We start from the raw sequence: 22,801 nt of genomic DNA, 5'->3' as shown, positions 1-22,801 counted from the left end.
AAGAAAAATGCAGCTCAGTGTAGCAACAACCTGGTTCATTAAGTAAGTACTATTATCAGTATTATTCTGGAATGTACATTTGGACTATAGGTTTGTTAGATATTGACAAATTGCAATGAAGAACTGTGGAAAGAGCAACGTTTGTCAAAACATAAAATAAATTAAGAAGTAAACATTATAAGTATTTAATGCCCTGCTGATTTTGTAAGTTGATATAATGATGTATAAACAATGAAGTAAACCAGAGCTTCTTGCCCTTTTTGACCTTGGGGCCCAACTTTCCCACTACAAAAGAGCCCAGGTCCCACTCAAACATTAACACCAAATTACTAATCTTACTCTTCATTTTAATGTATTCAATAAACTTATACAACCCACTTAGAGTCTGATTTACTAAAGTTTTGTGTGTACTAAGACACGTGCAAATCTGATAGCACATGCAAAGCATGATCTACTCAACGTGTTCCAAGTGGATTGCGTCTGTTAAGTGAGTAAAATAAGGCGTGTAATCAATTTTGCGTCTCTGACTTCATTAATATGCAAAATATATGCTGATCCTCAAAACGCCGCAATACTGGGAGGAGTAGATGCAAAAATACATTTTTAGCGCGCACAATGTAATTTATCAACATTCATCACTGTTTTACGAGCACTATTTAGTGTTTTATTTAGCACGTGTCAGAAGGGCATGCAAACTGTAATTTCTACACGGTTGCAGGATCAGTGCTTGTGCTGCACAGACAGATGATGGATTGACGAGAATCCTCTCTCCTACGTGTGTGCGTCAACATTTTGGACGGCCAGAAATAAAAAATATTGGACATATCATCTATTCATTAATTTTCCTTTTATAATTTTATACAAAAGCTGCTGGCGTTTTTTAATTTTTTTATGTTGCTTATTTAGGAAATATATTACTATAATATATGTCCTACATGAAAAAGCATCTGTCATTGTGCACTTTTTTTGCATTTGAGTCATTGCAGACGCATGAATGTGCTGGTGAAGCGATCCACTGCCTCGTGCACAGAATTAAATGTCCAAATTTTTCTGTTGTCAAGACTGCAATGCGAAAATGGTGTTACAGGTGTGTCGCACACAGGTAGCATGATAACATGAATATTCAGGAAATGATCAAGTGTCTCTGTGGTAAAAGCCCCGTATGCACGCAAAATCCTCATTCAAATAAGGTGGTCTGTGCCACTTTTTAATTACACACGCAATTTTAGTAGATTACATGCAACACGCCACTCATAGTACAGGCTATTTCATTGTTTGCACACGCTCTCTAGGGTATGGTATTTGGATCTTAGTAAATCAGGCCATCACATTTTAACAGGATAAACTTTGTCAAATGATATGAAACCTTGTGATAGTCACAAAGATCATTATCAAGGCAAAAGTTGTTGTAGTTGTAGTACTTGTGGTAGTGTGCTTGTAGTTTATAGCAGTTGTAGTACTTTAGTGTATTTAGTTTATTGTGAGTGTAGTACAAGTAGTAGTGTACTTGAAGTAGTGTAATTTTAGTTGTAGTACTTGCAATAGTGTACTTGTAGTTTCCAGAAGTTCAAGTACTTGTAGTAGTGTACTTATAATTTTAAAAGGATATGTAGTACTAGTAGTAGCGTACTTGTAGTTTCTTGTAGTTGTAGTAGTGTAGTTGGAGTTTTGTGTAGTTTTAGTACTTGCTGTAGAGCACTTGTCATTTCTTTTAGTCGTAGTACTTGTAGTACGATACTTGCAGCTTTTTGTAATACAAGTACTTGTATTAGTTTACTTGTAGTTTTTTGTTGTTGGTCAGCAGGATTGCAAGCATGTCAAGAGGGATTTTTATGACTGAAACATTACTGTTTTGGGATTGTTACAGCCTAAAATGACTGGATTTCCAACAGCTTTTTTAAAAACGTTGCAGCAAAGGTTCCAGTGTTTTGAACATTAAATCAACTTGTGATTTTATGGATTTGTATCAATATTGTAGGTGTTCCTTAAAAGCAAAACATTTAAATAAAAAATGATATTTTACTCGATTTTACCACAGACTTAAAAGTAGACCCTAGATGGCAGTAAAAAGGACATGCTCAGAGCTCATTGTCAAATTACGATTTTAATTAATAATAGCTAATAATATGATTATAATTACACAAAGAAACACCATAAAAGGCTTCTGTATTGTTTGCTGTGTGCTCATTTATCCACAATTGCAGACATTGTTTATTTTACGTTTGAAAAATGTCCATCTTAAACATTAATCTATGTTCCAACACATGTACCACCACTTGCCAAGAGCATTTGTGAACTGCTCAGCGCAATCTACAACGGTATTTTTTGGGGTAAATGAGAAACGATGAGAGGTTATCATCACATGTCAACATATTTGACACCTAAATGATGCCTCTTTGCTAGATTGGCATTGCAAATAAGAGTCTGTTCTTGCTTGCCTTACCTGGAGGTTATGTAAATGTATAACTACATGTAAATTACGAAGTAAATGCTTGTATACTTCACTACCCATAATGCTTATACCTTATTTTTTTTACTCGATTCAGTACCATCCATCCATTTTCTACCACTTTTCTACCTAGATTTATAATTTACGATTGTCAATGAGGCCAGGCTGAGTCCTGACTGTTGTTTTTATGATAAAGGAGAGAGAGTGTTTGCGGGTTGGTACTTTGGCTTGGTTGCGACCAGTGTTGGGACTAACGCGTTACTAAGTAACGCGTTACTGTAACGCCGTTAGTTTCGGCGGTAACTAGTAATCTAACGCGTTATTTTTTATATTCAGTAACTCAGTTACCGTTACTACATGATGCGTTACTGCGTTATTTTACGTTATTTTTTATGTAGTATTGGCTAGAAACTGAGGATCTGATCGTGTTTTATGGCAGCGAAGCAATGACATGCTTCTGATTCTTCCTCTGCGCTCTGTGTGTGTGTGTGTGTCTGGGTGCGGGGAGGGGAGGGAAGGGGAGGGGAGGGGGGGGGGGGGGGTTCTGCGCAATATAACGTAAATCGTTGGCCAACAAAAAAGTAACCACAGAACACTATACGCCTATACGGTATAGTGTTCTGTGGTTACTTTTTGGTTGGCCAAGCGGACGTGACGACGGGCTGTCCTCACTCAGGTCCGCAAGGACCTGGAGGGGGCGTGCCTTAAGTCCGGCTGAAAATCGGGAGAAATTTGGGAGAATGGTTGTCCCGGGGAGAGGCACTGAAATTCGGGAGGGTTGGCAAGTATGAGATATTCTCACTTCTTTTCTTTTGTCGAGCACAAAGAAAATAACATTTTAGTTAAATGTAAGTTGTGTCTTGGATCAAAGATCCCGTCTACGGCCCAAAACAACAATTCAAATCTGCCTGGTTAGGCTCTGTGTATGTCACGTGTGCCTTCCTTAGGTGAAGCCAGCTTTACAGCTATGTTGTTGATTGATTGATTGATTGAAACTTTTATTAGTAGATTGCACAGTACAGTACATATTCCGTACAATTGACCACTAAATGCTAACACCCCAATAAGTTTTTCAACTTGTTTAAGTCGGGGTCCACTGATTCATGATACAGATATATACTATCAAATATATACTAACATCATAATACAGTCATCACACAAGATAATCATCAGGGTATATACATTGAATTATTTACAATCCGGGGTGTGGAATATGGAGGACGAGGGGTGGGTGGGGGGAGGGGGGTATCAACACTTCTGTCATCAACAATCAGCATCAACAATTGCATCATCAGAGAAATGGACATTGAAACAGTGTAGGACTGACTTGGTAGGATATGTATAGCAAGTAGTGGACACAGAGAGAGAGATCAGAAAGTATAAGAAAAAGTGTCTACATTTGATTATTTACAATCCGAAGAGGTATTATGTGGAAGAGAGGGTGTTAGTTTAGGGTTGTAGTTGCCTGGAGGTGTTCTTTTAGTGCGGTTTTGAAGGAGGATAGAGATGCCCTTTATTTTACACCTGTTGGGAGTGGATTCCATATTGAAGTGGCATAGAAAGAGAATGAGTTAAGACCTTTGTTAGTTTGGAGTCTGGGTTTAACGTGGTTAGTGTTAGTGTTAGTGTTAGTGTTATTAGGCTGTTTGTTACTTATGTATATTATGTTGCAGCTATTTAAAATAGTTTTGTCAATTTGTTCTGGCCTGAAATAAATTGGCCCTTTGAAACATATCTTTGTCTTTGTGTGTTGTATGTAGAGCACATTGCTTAGCAGAGTTCAGTGATGCAAATGTATGTCAAGTTGATCAACAGATTGTATTATTCTCCAGTGCAATAACAGTACTGAAATTAAGGCTAAAAGGGCATTAATGGGAGCTTTAAAAACAAAAAGTAACTAAATAGTTACTTTTCACAGTAACGCATTACTTTTTGGTGTAAGTAACTGAGTTAGTAACTGAGTTACTTTTGAAATAAAGTAACTAGTAACTGTAACTAGTCACTGGTTTTCAGTAACTAACCCAACACTGGTTGCGACCAACACTAATCTTCTCATACCAATGAAGAGATTATTGATCAACCACTACCTCATCCTTTCAACCTCCTGGTAAACACTAAAATAGTAACTATTAATTTAGCACTGAAATGGGACCCTAAAAGCTATTTATTTCAATGTGGTTACAACCATTTATGTTGGCACCGGTGCCATTTTGGTATCGAGTTTTGGTAGGCATCCGGCACCTGTGCCATTTTGGTACCGAGTTTTGGTAGTCATCCATAAAAAAAGGCATTTGATAAAATAATATAGGCACTTTAAAACAGCCAACATGTACAGTGCAGTACTGTCGAAGTTGGGAATGACGTCACATCCGAGTCACAAGCATTCCAATTACAAGGTCGGAAATCAAGATTGCCACATCCACGAAAGCTATTCTTGTGCTTGCCTTATCTAATTATGAACAACTTATGGAAAAAATATGTACTCCTCCCGTAACCTAAAGCAAACACGGTGGATAAAGAGGAAACACAGACGCTATAGTAAGCAATATAGAAGGTATAAAACACATGAACAAAAATGTATTTATACTACAGTAACTACCATATACAAACATCCGACAATGCATTGTATATTGCTTATTTAGGGAAACTACCGACTAGGAACTCAGAAATTCTGACTTCTCAATACAATAGAAACGCACCATAAGCTAAAGTCCTTGAGCAAAGCAATGAGGAGGTTCAACTTTTCTCCAACAGTAAGCCACTTCTTCTGGGGTTTGGGTAGTGTACCAGATGCGTTAGAAAGTGCAGAACGTTGAATAAATTAAAATGTTCCCAGAAAAACATGCAGAGCAAACACAAGCCGAACTACACGGACCTCTGTACAGAGAACACAGTGCTCTTGGCCAGCCACCAGCCAATATTGTGCAGATCTATGCAGTATACTGCTGGTAATACCAAATAAAGGTAGATGTTGAAATAGATGTATATAAAAATACCAATGTACAATTCAAAAATGTGCAATGCATGGCGAACGTAGTAAGTAAACCGCAAAGTAGCGAGGGAACACGGTACAGGGTACGTGTCAAGTCAGGGGATTGGTGCAATATTTAAAGTGCGGCCTCTAGCTTGTTTTGTTTTTGTAATATTTAGCATGAAACTCTGATCGGAACATCCCTAATAATGACTGTATTTCCTAAATGGTAAATGGCATACATTCATTAAGACTTTTAAATTAAAGCTGAAAGTTAAAATTTCAATATCATCTGGACTGTTTTAATTCAAATATGTTGTGCTCATACATAAAGGCAAAATTAGAAAACAATATGTCATGGTCTAAACACTTGTAGACCTAATTGTTATTGGCTAAAGCAACCACAATTTTGTTGCCAATCATCGATACAAATTAGTGGACTGTATTACAATTGCGGTGAACGTGCATGAGTCCTACCCGAATGTAACTGTAGAGGGGTGATAGTATTAGACACGTGCATGCATGCATGTATGTGTGTAACAGTGGTCATTCTGCACAGTTTAGCCCAGCGTAAGCTCCACAAATCCTCACCAATTTAGATATTTGCGCTGTGCTAGCCAATTAAATAAACCCATGGTCTGTCAGCCCATTGTCCGGCACAGCTCTTAAGGTGTTGGAAAGCGAGGTTTACACAACATACTGCCACACAGCCCCAATGGCTGGCATTTGTGACATGTGCATGTTTGTTTCGATCGCCTCCACAAAGCTGTAAATACTATGAGAAAACTTGAAGCAACTGCATTTTTGGTTCACCAAAGCACAGCTTGGAACAGTACATTTTGGTCATACTTGTTTTTACAAAAGTACATGTGAAACCGGGAAAGTGATTGCTGTGTCAGCGACATACAGATTAATTATAGCCAAGAGATTAAAAAAAAAACTAACATTTTTTTTACCATTCGATTATTCCTTCAACAAAGAAGAAATTCCATAGATCAGTGATTGGTGGATATAGTATATTCTATTCATCAATCACTGTGTAGTGATGTGTCTAGCTCCACTCTGTGTGAAACAGAGCCATTAATGCAAGATTGACTGTTATGGCACCAATGCAGCATTGTTTTTGATGTCTGTGTGAAAAAGTCCTGAGATGTACAGTACAGTATATAAAGTACCAACAGAGCCATCAGGAAGTATGACCTGTTCAGGGACACAATAATAATATAACAGAATAAGACGAGGAAGATGGTCTGATAGCAGCTGCAACCACGGCTCTACATTAAAGCACATCATAAGTCTTACCCATGCCGATGGGATTCCCGAGAGCGCCCAGAATGGTAGGAATAACCCGAGTAGGTTGACTCCGTATCCATGGAAGAAGTACTGCACAGCAGGAGCCCGTTAACTGGACTCGGTCTGTGCTGTTCCAAGAGAAACAAATGGCTCCTGTCTCACTCAGCTCAGAATGAGGCGACTCACCAACCTAAGTGGGGGATAGAATGAAAACTTACATTTAGAATAAAAGACTAAATAAAGATAGAGCTTTTTACCAGCAAGCCTTTACATGGTGCCTAAACACACTGGCTACATCATTAGCTACACATGCACAATATGTCAAAAGCTCATCTCTGCCTTTACAAAGACAACTTGAATAATACTGAGCCAAGGTTATACTCTTATTGTGTTCATTTGCTTGACATTATTGTCACAAACTTTGTATAACAACGAGCATGCGCTCTAACAAGAACAAAGCAGTACGGTAGATTCCAATGAATACACTAAATGTTATGGCGAAATGACAGGATTGTCTTTTTCTTTACAGCACCTGATGACAACGGAAGTTATTTAAAAACAGCTTTCGTATAGGACAGGCCTATACATTTTTTATTTTATTTAAGTAAGTACATTTATTTTATTGACTAGCAATGTGAAGACTCTTATACAAATCTTTTTTCTAGAAAATGTTATGTAAAAGAGGCTTTGCAAACAAACTGGAGTAACAACCATCCTCTTCGAGGATAACTGGTAGCAGACCCTGCTGAGCCAGTACCAGGCTTTGAATCAAAGGGATCTGTATCTTTTACCCGTGGACAACATGGTAAACAGGTTATGTTTGGGATGAAGGTGGTCTTTTTGATCTCTTTGGCAGTGGTGCGACACCTGGAGCTGGCAATAGAGTACCGTATTTTCCGCACTATAAGGCGCACCTTCAATGAATAGCCTATTTTAAAACTTTGTTCATATATAAGGCGCACCGCATTATAAGGCGCATAGAATAGACGCTACAGTAGAGGCTGGGGTTAGGTTATGCATCCATTAGATGGAGCTGCACTAAAGGGAATGTCAACAAAACAAATAGCGATTGTACTGACACTTTTACTTGCTGCTCTCTGTTCAACAACCCACTGTTCGAGTTTGTCCTCCAACTGTAGCCATCTCGCTTTGTTCCCTCGGAAACTCTGTTTAGTCTTCTTTACTTGGCGCAGGTCATCATGTTGCTTCCTCCACTTCCGCACCATTGATTCGTTAATTTTAAATTCTCTCGCTGCTGCTCTATTCCCGTGTTCTACTGCGTGACTGATCGCCTTTAGTTTAAACTCTGCGTCGTAAGCGTGTCTCTTATAAGGAGCCATTTTTGGGTCTTTACATAAAGTTTAGGTCTCGCAACTACGGGACTTCATAGTCCCCCGTAGAAGAAGAACTTCTTCTTCTACGCCAACTTAATTTTCCCCCTTCTATGCGCTTCTTCTTCTACGGGGGGGAAATGAAGTCCGCGGCTGCTTACCGTAGAAGAAGAACTTCTTCTTCTACGGTAAGCAGCCGCGGACTTCATTTTCCCCCGCAGAAGAAGAACTTCTTCTACGGTAAGCAGCCGCGGACTTCATTTCCCCCCGTAGAAGAAGAAGCGCATAGAAGGGGGAAAATTAAGTTGGCGTAGTTACGGTAGTTGCGAGACCTGTTGTGGCTCAATATTGGTCCATATATAAGGCGCACCGGATTATAAGGCGCACTGTCAGCTTTTTAGGAAATTGGGAGGTTTTTAGGTGCGCCTTATAGTGCGGAAAATACGGTACACGGAGGGAAGAGGACAGTCGATCAACTTCTATGCAGTTCTGGTGACCCTGATTTTTCTGTCGGCTATTGTAGATACACTGATAGCAAAGCAGTCATATTCGCTGCTCACAACAGGTCATAGATATCTGGGTCCCGGGGAACTTGAAAGAGTGAAACTACGGATGGTGGTGGACTTGTGAACAGGCAGTGTGGGATGGTAGCTTGAGACGATGTCAACTGTGTTCGATGAACACAGTTGACAGCTGGTCAGCGCAGGCCTTGACCACTTTTCCAGGAATTTCATCAGGGACCGCAGCCTTCCTCCAAAACACTGCCCTGAAAATACTGCAGACCTGATGTTCCTGAAGGGTGAGTGTGTGTTGGAGGAGCCCTGGGGGGTGAGTTTGGAGTTTCCTCAAAACAAGCAAAAAAGTGGTTGAGTTCCTTTGTGAATGAGAAATCAATTTCTGTGCTTGTTCCACTGCCTTTGTAGTTAATAATATGTTTCAGGCCCTACCATACCTGCGTGGTCCAACATCTTATTGAGGTAGTCCAATTTTGCCTCTCTGTTGCTTTGTATTAGGTCTGCTATTGCTCTACTGTGTATGTCCTGGTCCACAAATTTTTATGCTCAGTTTCATGCTTTTAATAGTGGCTGGACCTTGCCCATCATCCAGTTTTGAGGTTCTGGAAAACATAGCCGTGGTGACAGTGTCCATGCAAAGTGTGATGTAGCTTTGCACGGCATCTGTAGGTCTGCAGGTCGCCGTGTTCAAAGGCACTCTATTCTGTGAGGGCGAAATAGTTCTGCGTATGAGCCAGGGCTTCATCAGACAAGGTACTAATAGTTTTCATGGTGGGCTTTAGTCTTTGTGTATTTATATCGTGATGAGGAGCACAGAGGAATGGTCCAACATGCCCAGTTGAGTGAGGGATACAGTTCTGTGGGCTAAATTAATATTTGTGTAAATATAATCTACAGTGTTCTTTCCTCTTGTGGGGCATTGAATGAATTTAGGCAGCACAGACCTTAAGCAGGCTTTGTTGAAATCCCCTGCGATGATATGAAGTCTCCCTGGGTATGACCCATGCTGTTAACAGATTGAGTCATAAAGGTAGGCTAGTGCTGAGCTAACATTGGTGTCTGAAGGTTTGTACACAATGGTTATTAGCACTGCAGATGATGTTCTGGGCAGGTAGAATGATTTGCACACAATATTTTGAAGACATTTTGGCAAGGATCTTGCTGTTAGTACACCAGTCATTTTGTATATAAACACACAAACCTCCTTTTCTGATTTTTCCTTCATTGGCATTTCTATTGCTGCAGGACATTATGCAGCCAGCCAGCTGCACCAAAGCGTTGAGGATGCCCTCCAGGAGCTACGTTTCCGTTCCAACCAAGGCACAACAGTCACAGACGGGTAGGTGAGTGGTCAGGAGCCCATCCAGTTCGTCAATTTTGTTGACAACCGACTGTGCATCTACCACTAAGATGGTGGGGAGTGGTGGCTTGATTGGCCACCCCCCTTAGACCTGGCGAGCAGTCCTGACCTTAAGCCGTCCTTTTGTTTACGCGTGTTTCTTTAGCTCTGACAACTGGTAGCGGCGACAACAATCCACAGAGCGTCCAGTGATCTTTCTACCCCGGAGGGCTTTGGTAGGTCCTCTGATAATCGCTTGTAATGGCGATCTTGCAGTTATATCTAATGTTGCATAATTCCATGTGGTCGTCAGTTTTGCTATGCAGTAATCTGTAAAGTAACAAATAAAAAGAACGAAAAGTACAAAAAGAGGGCACCAAAGAAGATAGCCTGAAGCCTCTGCGTTACAAACTCCACTGCTCCTTCTGAGTCCTAATTTCAACGATTTAGCGGAACCTCTCCTACTCTCCAGTTCCCTCACATAGAACTCACCGTGGAAGGTAAGGAGTGGGATCCCACAATAGTTGGAACACCATTATGCGTGGTTCTTGTCATTCCCTGACAATGAGGAGCTTTTTGATCACCAAAAGCCCCAGAGATATGAGAGCCAACCCTTGAGTCCAAAGGCACCGCTTCCCCATTGGAAAACGTGTCGGTGGGATTGAAGAGAAGGGTTTCCTCTTAATGTATTTGATTGTGGTGGTTCGTCACGGCCACTTTTTGGCCGCCACATCTTAAAATGTTTAGTAACACTTTAGTAGGGCTGCAACAATTATTCGATTAAATTCGATTATAAAAATAGTTGGCGATTAATTTAGTCATCGATTCGTTGGATGTATGCTATGCGCATGCGCAGAGGCTACGTTTTTTTTTTTTAACCTTTATTTATAAACTGCAACATTTACAAACAGCTGACGGGGGTCGACGCCTCAGGCTACTGCATCCGAACTGCGTGTCTGGAGCTCCTGGGTCCCGCTGTCCATCCCTTCCGGGTGCCCGTCTTGGTTGGGGCCTGTTGGGCCTAGTCCCTGCGTCTATTGTGGTAGCTTGGTGCTGCAAGGTATTCCGAGGTGCTGCGAGTCGGCCAGTTGCTGGGGTAGTGACCTTGTTTGTCAGCATGTCTGTGATCTTCTTTTAATTCTTTTTTTTTTAATTAATTAATTAATTAATTAATTAATTAATTTTTTAATATATTTTATTAATATTATTTTTTAATTTTTCCCCTCCCTCAGGGGGGGGGGCTCGGCGGGGCGGTTGCTGGTTGTTCCATCTCCATCGTTGGGGTCCCTGCGGGTGGGGTGGGTGGTTCCCGTGGCCCTGTGCCTGGGTGGTCCTGCGGCGGCCGGTTTGGGTGGGGTGGCTGGCCTCGCCGCGCTCTCCGGGGGTGGGGGGTGGGCTCGTGGGGGCCCGGTTGCCGGTGGGGCGGGGGCGGTCTTCCCGTCCGGTTGCGGGGAGTCTCTGGGTCCCTCGGGCGGGGCGTCTCGCCTTTCTGCCCGTGTGGGGTGTGGTCTCTCGCTGGCTTGGGGTCTGGCTGTCCCCTGCTTTTCTCGTGCCCTGTCCTCTGCCGGGTGCGTCTGTCTGCGGCCTGCTGCTGGCCCTTGTGGGCGGTACGGTGGGTCGGGCTCTGGGGTTCCTGTCGCTGGCCGGCTTGGCTGCGTGGGGGCGGTGGTCCCTGGTTCCCTGGGCACCACGCCTCCTGTTTGTGGGTTGGGCTCTCGGGGGTGATGGGGCCGTGCTCTGGCTCCCACGCACTCTGGGAGTCGAATGTATTGTACATGCAAATTCACATATGCTCACATACGTACATAGGTACCTACGCTCCCACATACATACACAAATACAGTACATATTTACCTACCTAATGTTCGTACATCCACATGCACATTCAATATACAAACATACACATACACATACTGTACATATACATTCACTGTACAAACACATATACACATTCTGTACATATACATTCATTGTACAAACACATATACACATTCTGTACATATACAAGTACATATGCATACTTACACTCATGCACATAATCACGTTTCATCAAACATATATTAACGTTGTTGCCCTAGGGTAAACTGGGTGTAACACATGGCACACTGACAAAGCTTAACCTATTGTGACTATAACAATCTACAAGGTTAATGTAGGTTGCTTCTCTTTCTCCCCCTCCATTTTTCTGCATTCTTTCGTATCTCAAGTTATCATTACGTATATGTATTGTTGCATTTAAACAACTGTATTGTTGATAATAAAGGTAAATTATTGGTATTGTTCATTATCAATAGCGCTATTTCTATTGGTATTTGTATTGATCCATTTGTAGTGTAATAATGCTCATTGTCATTTCTGTATTATTTTTTATTTTTCGCTAACTGCTTATTTGCTATTACTTTTACCATCATATTTGTACATGTCATATTTGCTGATGTTGCTCTATTGTTGTTGTTGTTGTTGTTTGCTGTTGTTGTTTTTGTCTCTCTGTCTAATCCCCCTCTTGTCCCCACAATTTCCCCCTCTGCCTTCTTTTTTTTTCTCTTTCTATCCCCTCCTGCACTAAATGATAATATAAATACATTTAATAAAGTCAAATACAAATAAGGCAACAAGAGAAGTATCCTACACTTCTCTTTTGTAAAGTAAAATAAATAAAAGTAAAGTAAAATAAATAAAAGTAAAGTAAATCTGAACAGCCGACATGGGCATCTACATCAACTATATGATTTGCCTGAGAAGCTGGACAGGACACAAAAAAAAACAAAAAAACAAAACAAAAAAACAAAAAAAAAAAAAAACAGCTGAGAAACAATAATCAAAATACTAGGGGTGTAACGGTACGTGTATTTGTATCGAACCGTTTCGGTACGGGGGTTTCGTTTCGGTGCGGAAGTGTACCGAACGGGTTTCCACACGGACATATTAAGTAGCGTACTGCACATTGTGTAAATAATACTCAAAATGCCGGACATTTGAGGCATTTATGAAAGTCCGCCCTGACAGCTCCGCAAAAGATAACATGTCCGGTGAAAAGAGGACGTATGGTCAGTCTATACGTAGCCCATTAGCTGCTAGCATGCTAGCAAAAGAGGACTAGCAGCGATCGGTTTCACCGGACGTGAAACCGATCGCTGCATCGGGCTACGTATAGACTGACCATACGTCCTCTTTTCACCGGACATGTCCTCTTTTGTGGGGCTGTCAGGGCGGACTTTCTTAAATGCCTCAAATGTCCGGCATTTTGAGTTAGGGTTGCATGTATTTTCAATGTACGTTCAGGGTTAAGAAGGTTAAAAACACAACAAATTGTGCGTGCAGCAGCATTCGTGAGGGAGGGGCAGAGACAGAGAGAGCGAGAGAGTTGTGTTAAACGCGCATGCGTCGCCAGGCTCTGCTTTTTATCCATAGATTTATCAGATTTAATTTTTTATTATCTATAGCAGGGGTGTCAAAAGTGTGCATTTTTGTAACATTTTCCTTGTTTTATTTGGCAAGTTGAAAGAACATGGAGCCAGTATGCTGTTTTTTTCCAATAAAATACTGGAAAGGATAGAAATGTAGTTTGTCTCTTTTATCCGATTATTAATTGATTAATCTAAGTAATAATCGACAGATTAATCGATTATCAAATTAATCGTTAGTTGCAGCCCTACACTTTAGTATGGGAAACAAATTCACCATTAATTAGTTGCTTATTAACATGCAAATTAGTAACATATTGGCTATTAATTAGTCATTATTAAGTACTTATTAATGCCTACCCTAACCCTCTAACCCGAAACCTAACTCTAACCCTAACCAAATAACTAAATTAAGTCTTTGTTACTAGAAAATGTTCCCCTCGTGTCCAAATAACTCGGAATTAAGTTGTTGATACTTAGAATATGTTCCCCATACTAAAGTATTACCAACATTTTTTTATGAAAACAAATTAAAGTAATATCATGTATTGTAGCGTACAGAAGAAGACACGCAAAGTCAAACGTTCTCTCTTAACTTTTATTGCCAATCTTATGTGAACAACGGGCCCAATTCCAACAGGTATTTCCTCCCATGCACAAACGTATGCCTCCGTGCTTTACTCCTAGACACACAACACCTCCTCATTCTCCGCCGACACAATGCGTTAACAGACCATGGGAAATATGAACATCATAACACACTAACATACACTTTAACACCAGCAGGTAGTTACACTATGAATATATATATATATATATATATATATATATATATATATATATATATATATATATAGTTTATTATTTGCACACTATTGACTAGTGATGCACCAAAAATTTGGCCGCCCAAAATAGACTGATCAACGGAACAGCGTCGCAGAAACTGAATGTTCTGATGACGTAAGCCATACGCACGGCCCAGTGTTGTCTGAAGCGATGGCAGCATGTCAGCGCTGTGTACGTACATTAATGCAACCTTCAAAATTTAAGATGACACCGGCGGCTTTTAAAGACAGGAAGGCAGCGGAAGCAAGTGTGACGTCAGGCTCTTTGTAGTTCGCTTTTTGTCGTGAACATAGAGCGACAGAAGTAAAGAGTCTCTAAACACGAGTACAGTCTCCAATAACACCAGAAATAAATTGCTAGATTTGTTGCCAGTCGTTTTTAATACAGAAGGAGTGATTAAAAGGAACGGAGAAATATCTAGAAAAAAAATTCTCAACAAAGTACATTTTACGATAAGCAGCAGCGATTGAAAATAGAGCAAAACGATATTCTGTAAGGGAAACAAAATATGTAAATACTATAATGAATAATAGATTTGTTTTATATGTACAGTATGTATACAAAAAACCAGAGGCACACCACCAGCAGAAATCATTAAAAAATGAAAGTCAGTAGACAATAAAAAGTTGTCGTCGCAATTGTTGGATATGAATTTAAACCATAACCAACCATGCATCAATATAGCTATTGTCTCAAAGTAGGTCTACTGTCACGACCTGTCACATCACGCAGTGACTTATTTTGAGTTTTTTGGTGTTTTCCCGTGCATAGTGTTTTAGTTCTTGTCTTGCGCTCCTATTTTGGTGGCTTTTCCTGTTTTGTTGGTATTTTCCTGTTGCAGTTTCATGTCTTCCTTTGAGCGCTATTAACCGCACCTGCTTTGTTTTAGCAATCAAGAATATTTAAGTTGTTGCTATCTTTTTTTGTGTGGACATTGTTGATTGTCATGTCATGTACGGATGTACTTTGTGGACGCCGTCTGCTCCACACGCTGCAAGTCTTTGCTGTCATCCAGCATTCTGTTTTTGTTTACTTTGTAGCCAGTTCAGTTTTAGTTTCGTTCTGCATAGCCTTCCCTACGCTTTAATGCCTTTTCTTAGGGGCACTCACCTTTTGTTTATTTTTGGTTTAAGCATTAGATACCTCTTTACCTGCACACTGCCTCACGCTGTCGTCTGCATATTGTGATCACAACAAACCATTGTTGTCTCACACGCCGTGTTCCTGACATCTACAAAGCAATTAGCTACCGGCTGCCATCTATTGATATTGAGGAGAATAACATGGTTACTCTGCCGAGCTCTAGACAGCACCGACACTCAACAACGGCACATTATTTGCAGATTCTAATTACTGGTTTGCAAAAAATATTTTTAACCCAAATAGGTGAAAGTACATAATCTCCCACGGCACACCAGACTGTATCACACGGCACACCAGACTGTATCCCACGGCACACCAGACTGTATCTCACGGCACACCAGACTGTATCTCACGGCACAGTGGTTGAACAACACTGATCTAGGCAATCTAGGGGAAACTTTGAGAAGTCTTCAAAGTATTATTTCCACATCTCAAGTCGAGGTCAGGGGCACAACATCCCCACCACACACAGTGTTGTCCGTCTACTTTTGTTATTATTCACTGCTCCCTGAGACAGTGAATAATGGCCCAGAATCTCTTCAAAGCAATCCCGAAGTCATTTTCCATTAATTTCTTAAATTCCTACCTCCTCCAAGTTATTGCCTCTGACACCACCTAAGGGAACATGGTCCACTCGGTCTGTTGCCTCCTTCGGAATGGTCAAAGCGCTCCCGGAGGTGAGAGTTGAAACTCTTTCTGACGGGAGAGTGTGTCGCACATTTCCAGCAGAACCTCAAAATGTATTTGGCCTGCCAGATCTAAGTTTCTTTTTCCCCCATCATGGGAGCCAACGTACATCTGCAAATGTCTACCCTCGTATAAAATTACATAAACAATAGCATTTAAAAACAGACATTTTGGTTTGAAAGATTTTCGTGTTGCATGACCAATGGAATCCCCATGCTAGCTTCAGGCACACTAATAAGACTTGTGGAATACACCTGCATTAACACACACATTCCTGAACTGCTTGGCAAAAGTAAAATGGAATGTGTAAAATACAGCTCCAGTCTAAAGTGAACGTAAATTCAAAAATGTGCTCAGATAAGCACATAGCAGTGCACATGCACCTTAAACCTTTCTATCACAAATAATAGACATTAAACATACGCGATGCAAAAAGAATTAACTACCACATATGATAAAAAAATGTCCTCTGTCTATTAGGGCTGCAACTTACGATTTTCTGATAGTCAATTAGTCAACGATTATCTTAACGATTAGTCGACTAATCAGATTAAGCATACACATATTTAATGGCTCTTGTTTTTCCATCGACTTGTAAATGAAGCTTAAGTTATTTTAGGGATGACTAATTAATTCATAAATATTTATTTATACTTTAACTATGCTGCTCTTTAGGCGGTTATAAAACTTAAAATGAGTAATAAAATGGTGTCCATTTAAAAGAAAGGAAATGTAAAGTGCTAAAAAAAAGCCATTAACCTTATTTATGTATTTTTTTTAAAACAGTCACAATAGCAGCAATGAAAACAAACAAGAGAACGCAAAATTTAACTTCCTCAAAAAGAAAAACATTTTGTGATGTTTAAAAAGCTGCACACTGGTATATTGACTATTGATTAACTCTTGGCAGTTTTAGCCCTCTAAAAGAATCAATGTGTAGAATTCTATTTTTGATTAATTCTTAAAATATTGGCTATTTAAAAGATTGTATGTTTAATCTTATGATACCTCGGCATTGGTGCCTGTCTGACAATGTGTGCGCGTGTTTGGTAAAGTGCCTTTTTTTTACAGCATTGCAAATTGATGCTGTTTTAAAACGTACTTGAATAGATGGAGACAAAGTTTAGCTGGCTGACTTTGGCTAAAATGATAGTTATTTTTCACACAACTTCGTCTCACTCTTGTTAGCTAGCTAGCAAGGTAGAAGCTAACAGTACTCTTGCCGAGGCTGTGTCCGCATCCTCCCTCCAAATGTTCGACTTCATGTCTCTGCTGTGAATAATAATAATAATAATAATAATGAACACACTTTACATTTGTTAAAATCTCAAAGTGCTACAAAGTATTAAAAAGTAAAAATAATAAAAATGCTCGCGTATCACAGATGTACTGCCATGAAAACAAGGCCCGCTTTGCAAAATGAGCAAGGTATTCATGTTTTTAACAAGAATAAGAGGAAATATCCTCTCAACCTTACATGTTATCACTGGCAATGTTTTTGCGAGTGACCCACTTCCGGTCGGAAAAACACGAGTGATGATGTTACGACTATTGTCGACGACAAATTTTATTGTCAACATTTGTCAACAATGTCGACTAATCTATGCAGCCCTACTGTCTACACAGGCTGATACTGACACACATACTGGCAATGCTTTCAACAGTAAAAATGTATGACTCAGTTGAGGGGCTAAAGTGCCCTCAGGGTGCTGATAGACTGGATGAGTTGATCTCACAGCAACTTTTCTTGGCCTCATAACCTACTATACTAACTCCTTCACACTTATTTAGAGAGAAACAACACATCACTCCGTCCAAAAATGCACTATGGCATTGTCTCACATAGAATACCTCCATCAGGACACTTTTAATAACACTTTTAGTATACGGTGTACACTGTGTGTTTGGTTCCTTAGTGTTGACAGTGTAGGGCTGTCCCAAATCCTTAACTGTCATTGTACACTAACACATTACAATATTTTTCCACTTTTTCTAGATAACACTGTCACTTTTTGTTTGGTAGTCCCTTACCTTCCTCTATCCTATGACTGCTTTTTTTATTGGTTGTTTTGCAGTCTCCTGTGGTTCAAAGCGTGCTCACACTAACATGTCAGCCAGCAGCATGTAGATTGTTTCCAAACTCGGCACCTAACTTTTCTTGTCCAAAGTGTATTGGGGTCCATTTACAGTATATATGAACACTGACTATGTTTCTATGCACTAAATTAGTTTGATTTCATAAATAGTTCAGGTTTTTGTATTTTCACACCGACATGTGAAGTTCCAATGTCCATGCACTATTTCTAACGCACTTATTAGTCTTACTCAGTGTGCCTACCATACAAAGGTGTTGCTTTTCCTGTTGACCTATGATGTCAGACGAAAGCAAGGCATCTTCACAAGTCACTCTTTATGATCGCAGACATGGACGAGTCAACAGCCCAGTTCTTGTTGTACCTGAAGTACGCTGTATTATTGGCACAGTTTAAAGATATTAAGTCTCTAATGGCTGTACTGATGTTAAATAGCAGACAGCATAAATAAATTATCCTAGATTGCGCCACAAACATGACACTAATACCAAGAAGGTCTCAGAGTTGCTGGATGCGGGTCCGAAACAAAGACTGGTGGGAGACAAAGTTTTGAAGGAATTGTCGGACGGAGAATGAAAGAAAACTTTTGAATGTCTTAAAGTACATTTGATATACTCTGTGGATTATTAAAAGTTTTATACTTTATACTTTTCGTGCCCCAATACCGCTTAAGATGAGTGTTTCTGTGGGTCTGGAAAGCTTGCAAGTTGTGCTTGAATACAGAGTTATTGCTAATCAGTTTGGAGTGTACAAATGCAGCATGAAGAGATTTGTGTACACCTTCTTCTTTGCCTTGTAATATACTGTACCTGCTTCCTTCTCTTCCATCTCACTCGTTTTTGCTTTGGAGTCTGAATGAATCTGGCATTCTCAATTTCCATAGCTACCTATTTAAATAAATATGTTTCTTTTTTCTCCCATCGCTCAAAATATTCCGTTCTTTTAATTTGTGAAGCAAATATACAGTCTCCCCCTCATTCCAATTGTTGCCTATGTTTTAATTGAATTGGATCTGCTTCTGGGTTATACAAACCCCGTTTCCATATGAGTTGGGAAATTGTGTTAGATGTAAATATAAACGGAATACAATGACTTGCAAATCATTTTCAACCCATATTCAGTTGAATATGCTACAAAGACAACATATTTGATGTTCAAACTGATAAACATTTTTTTTTGTGCAAATAATCATTAACTTTAGAATTTGATGCCAGCAACACGTGACAAAGAAGTTGGGAAAGGTGGCAAGAAATACTGATAAAGTTGAGGAATGCTCATCAAACACTTATTTGGAACATCCCACAGGTCAACAGGCAAATTGGAACAGGTGGGTGCCATGATTGGGTATAAAAGTAGATTCCATGAAATGCTCAGACATTCACAAACAAGGATGGGGCGAGGGTCACCACTTTGTCAACAAATGCGTGAGCAAATTGTTGAACAGTTTAAGAAAAACCTCTCTCAACCAGCTATTGCAAGGAATTTAGGGATTTCACCATCTACGGTCCGTAATATCATCAAAGGGTTCAAAGAATCTGGAGAAATCACTGCACGTAAGCAGCTAAGCCCGCGACTTTCGATCCCTCAGGCTGTACTGCATCTACAAGCGACATCAGTGTGTAAAGGATATCACCACATGGGCTCAGGAACACTTCAGAAACCCACTGTCAGTAACTAGAGTTGGTCGCTACATCTGTAAGTGCAAGTTAAAACTCTCCTATGCAAGGCGAAAACTGTTTATCAACAACACCCAGGAACGCCGTCGGCTTCGCTGGGCCTGACCTTATCTAAAATGGACTGATACCAAGTGGAAAAGTGTTCTGTGGTCTGACGAGTCCACATTTCAAATTGTTTTTGGAAACTGTGGACGTCGTGTCCTCCGGACCAAAGAGGAAAAGAACCATCCGGATTGTTATAGGCGCAAAAAAGCCAGCATCTGTGATGGTATGGGGGTGTATTAGTGCCCAAGACATGGGTAACTTACACATTTGTGAAGGCGCCATTAATGCTGAAAGGTACATACAGGTTTTGGAGCAACATATGTTGCCACCCCAAGCAACGTTACCATGGACGCCCCGGCTTATTTCAGCAAGACAATGCCAAGCCACATGTTACATCAACGTGGCTTCATAGTAAAAGAGTGCGGGTACTAGACTGGTCTGCCTGTAGTCCAGACCTGTCTCCCATTGAAAATGTGTGGCGCATTATGAAGCCTAAAATACCACAAACGGAGACCCCCGAACTGTTGAACAACTTAAGCTGTACATCAAGCAAGAATGGGAAAGAATTCCACCTGAGAAGCTCAAAAAATGTGTCTCCTCAGTTCCCAAACGTTTACTGAGTGTTATTAAAAGGAAAGGCCATGTAACACAGTGGTGAACATGCCCTTTCCCAACTACTTTGGCACGTGTTGCAGCCATGAAATTCAAAGTTAATTATTTGCAAAAAAAAAATAAAGTTTATGAGTTTGAACATCAAATATCTTGTCTTTGTAGTGCATTCAATTGAATATGGGTTGAAAAGGATTTGCAAATCATTGTATTCCGTTCATATTTACATCTAACACAATTTCCCAACTCATATGGAAACGGGGTTTGTATATCTCACACATTGAGACTGGCGCATGTGTGATACGAAAGGTCCCCTCCGGCAACACACACCCATTCAAGAGAAATTATTTTCAATGGCATAATCTAGGTGTGTTAGTCCGACTTTTCAAAAGCCAAACACGATCAGACTAAGGCGTTTCAATGGGTTGCAGAATGCTTAATTAGACCCGAAATATTTTAGTACATGGAAATGTATTCACTGTCAGTGATATATTTTTAAAACATTTATTTACCCAGGAGAGTCCCGTTAAGATTAAAAATTTACTTTTTGCAAGGAAGTTTCTGGATGATATATAATCACACTCAAACAAATACACACTCACATCACATAAACATGGCACCCTGCTAAATTATGGATATTATTATTTAAGAATATTTTCATATAGAAGAGATCTCTCTTTTATTAAACAAAATCAACTAATATATAAAGTTACACATTTATAGAGATGAAGTTGAAATGTGACTGTGGAGGAGTGACTGAAATATAGTTTGTCTTGGTGTCCATGAGCCCAATCACCCTCCTACACCCACTCCATCTTAATGATTTCAAAGGCAAAAGCTCTGTGCTCACTGAGGGATTAATAGGTCGAACAGTGCATGCTCCAAGTTCATACAGAGTGTAATAATTAGAAAAGAGCACCACGGTCAGAGGTGGGAAAACAGATTTAATTCTTAATTGCATCACAATTGGTATGTGGACGATTCCGAATCTATGGACAAATGTCTAAATGTTGATTATTTATGTATGTTGTATAAAGTAATAATAATAATAATAATACATTTTACTTATAAGGCGCCTTTCTGGGCACTCAAGGACACCGTACAAAATCAAAACAATAAAATCAAATTGGATAAAAACAACAACAACAACAAAGATAGATAAGATAAGATGATTACAATGAATAAGCAGTCAGGAATAGGTGTGTTTTGAGTCTTGATTTGAAGAGGGATATTGAGTCTAAATTACGAAGGTCTGGTGGTAAAGAGTTCCAAAGATGTGGGGCAGAGCGGCTGAAAGCTCGGGCACCCATGGTGGACAGTTTAAATAAGGGGACAGTGAGATGGATGGATGAAGAAGATCTTAGGGAACGTGAGGGCGTGGCGACATGGAGCAGGTCAGAGAGATATGACGGAGAGAGGTTATGGATAGCTTTGAAAGTGAGGAGAATTATTTTAAAGTGGATATGGTGTTTGATGGGTAGCCAGTGGAGTTGCTGCAGAACAGGGGTGATGTGCTGGATTGAAGGGGTTCTGGTGATTATCCGGGCTGCAGAGTTCTGGAGAAGCTGAAGTTTGTGAAGTGACATGTGAGGGAGACCAAACAGGAGAGAGTTGCAGTAGTCCAGGCGAGAGGTGACAAGGCTATGGACTAGTATGGCAGCAGTATGTGGGGAAAGGGATGGGCGAAGACGATTAATGTTTTGTAGATGAAAGTAAGCAGACAGAGTAATGTTGTTTATGTGGGCTTGAAAGGAGAGTGTGCTGTCGAGGATGACACCCAGACTCTTGACTTGGGAGGAGGGTGAAACAGAGGAATTGCCGAGAGTAACGGACAAGCTGTTGGTTTTGGCGAGAATGGTTTTTGTACCTACAAGTAAGATTTCGGTTTTATTACTATTGAGTTGAAGGATTGGATGAGAACCACTGCTTGAGTTCACTGAGGCAGTCTGTAAGGGAGGAAGGAGGGAGAGAGGCAGTTGGTTTGGTTGAGATGTAGAGCTAGGTGTCATACGCATAACAGTGAAAATGTATTTTAAATTTACAGAAAATATTGCCAAGGGGAAGAATGTAAATGATAAAAAGCAGGGGGCCAAGAACAGAGCCCTGGGGGACACCAGACGAAACGGGAGACAAAGGGGATTTGAATGAACGGAGTTGAACAAACTGAGTGCGGTCGGAGAGATATGATCTAAACCAGTGACGGGGTGTGCTTGTGATGCCAATACTGTGCAATCTATGGAAGAGGACAGTGTGTGAAGTGGTGTCAAAGGCTGCAGTGAGATCTAAGAGGATTAGGATAGTGAGAAGACCAGAATCAGTAACCAGGAGGAGATCGTTTGTGATTTTTACTAGTGCTGTTTCAGTCCTGTGCAGGGGGCGGAAACCAGACTAAAGTACCGG

The 22,801-nt window shown here is 40.3% G+C and overlaps 1 protein-coding gene across 1 annotated transcript in view; it reads right to left on the bottom strand.

The window, feature by feature from the left end:
• The window catches only part of vangl1 (VANGL planar cell polarity protein 1), a 104,566-nt gene that overhangs the window by 57,363 nt on the left and 24,402 nt on the right, over window positions 1–22,801 (bottom strand). Inside the window, exon 2 of the mRNA XM_061978635.1 lies at window positions 6,723–6,903. Within this exon, the coding sequence (XP_061834619.1) occupies window positions 6,723–6,793 (71 nt within the window). The 5' untranslated portion in view covers window positions 6,794–6,903. The remainder of the gene's footprint in view (window positions 1–6,722; window positions 6,904–22,801) is intronic.

This window comes from Nerophis lumbriciformis, linkage group LG01, assembly GCF_033978685.3.
Source record: "Nerophis lumbriciformis linkage group LG01, RoL_Nlum_v2.1, whole genome shotgun sequence".
Classification (NCBI taxonomy): domain Eukaryota; kingdom Metazoa; phylum Chordata; class Actinopteri; order Syngnathiformes; family Syngnathidae; genus Nerophis; species Nerophis lumbriciformis.
Note: the sequence above shows the minus strand (reverse complement) of the source record. Positions and strands in the feature narration are given on the sequence as shown.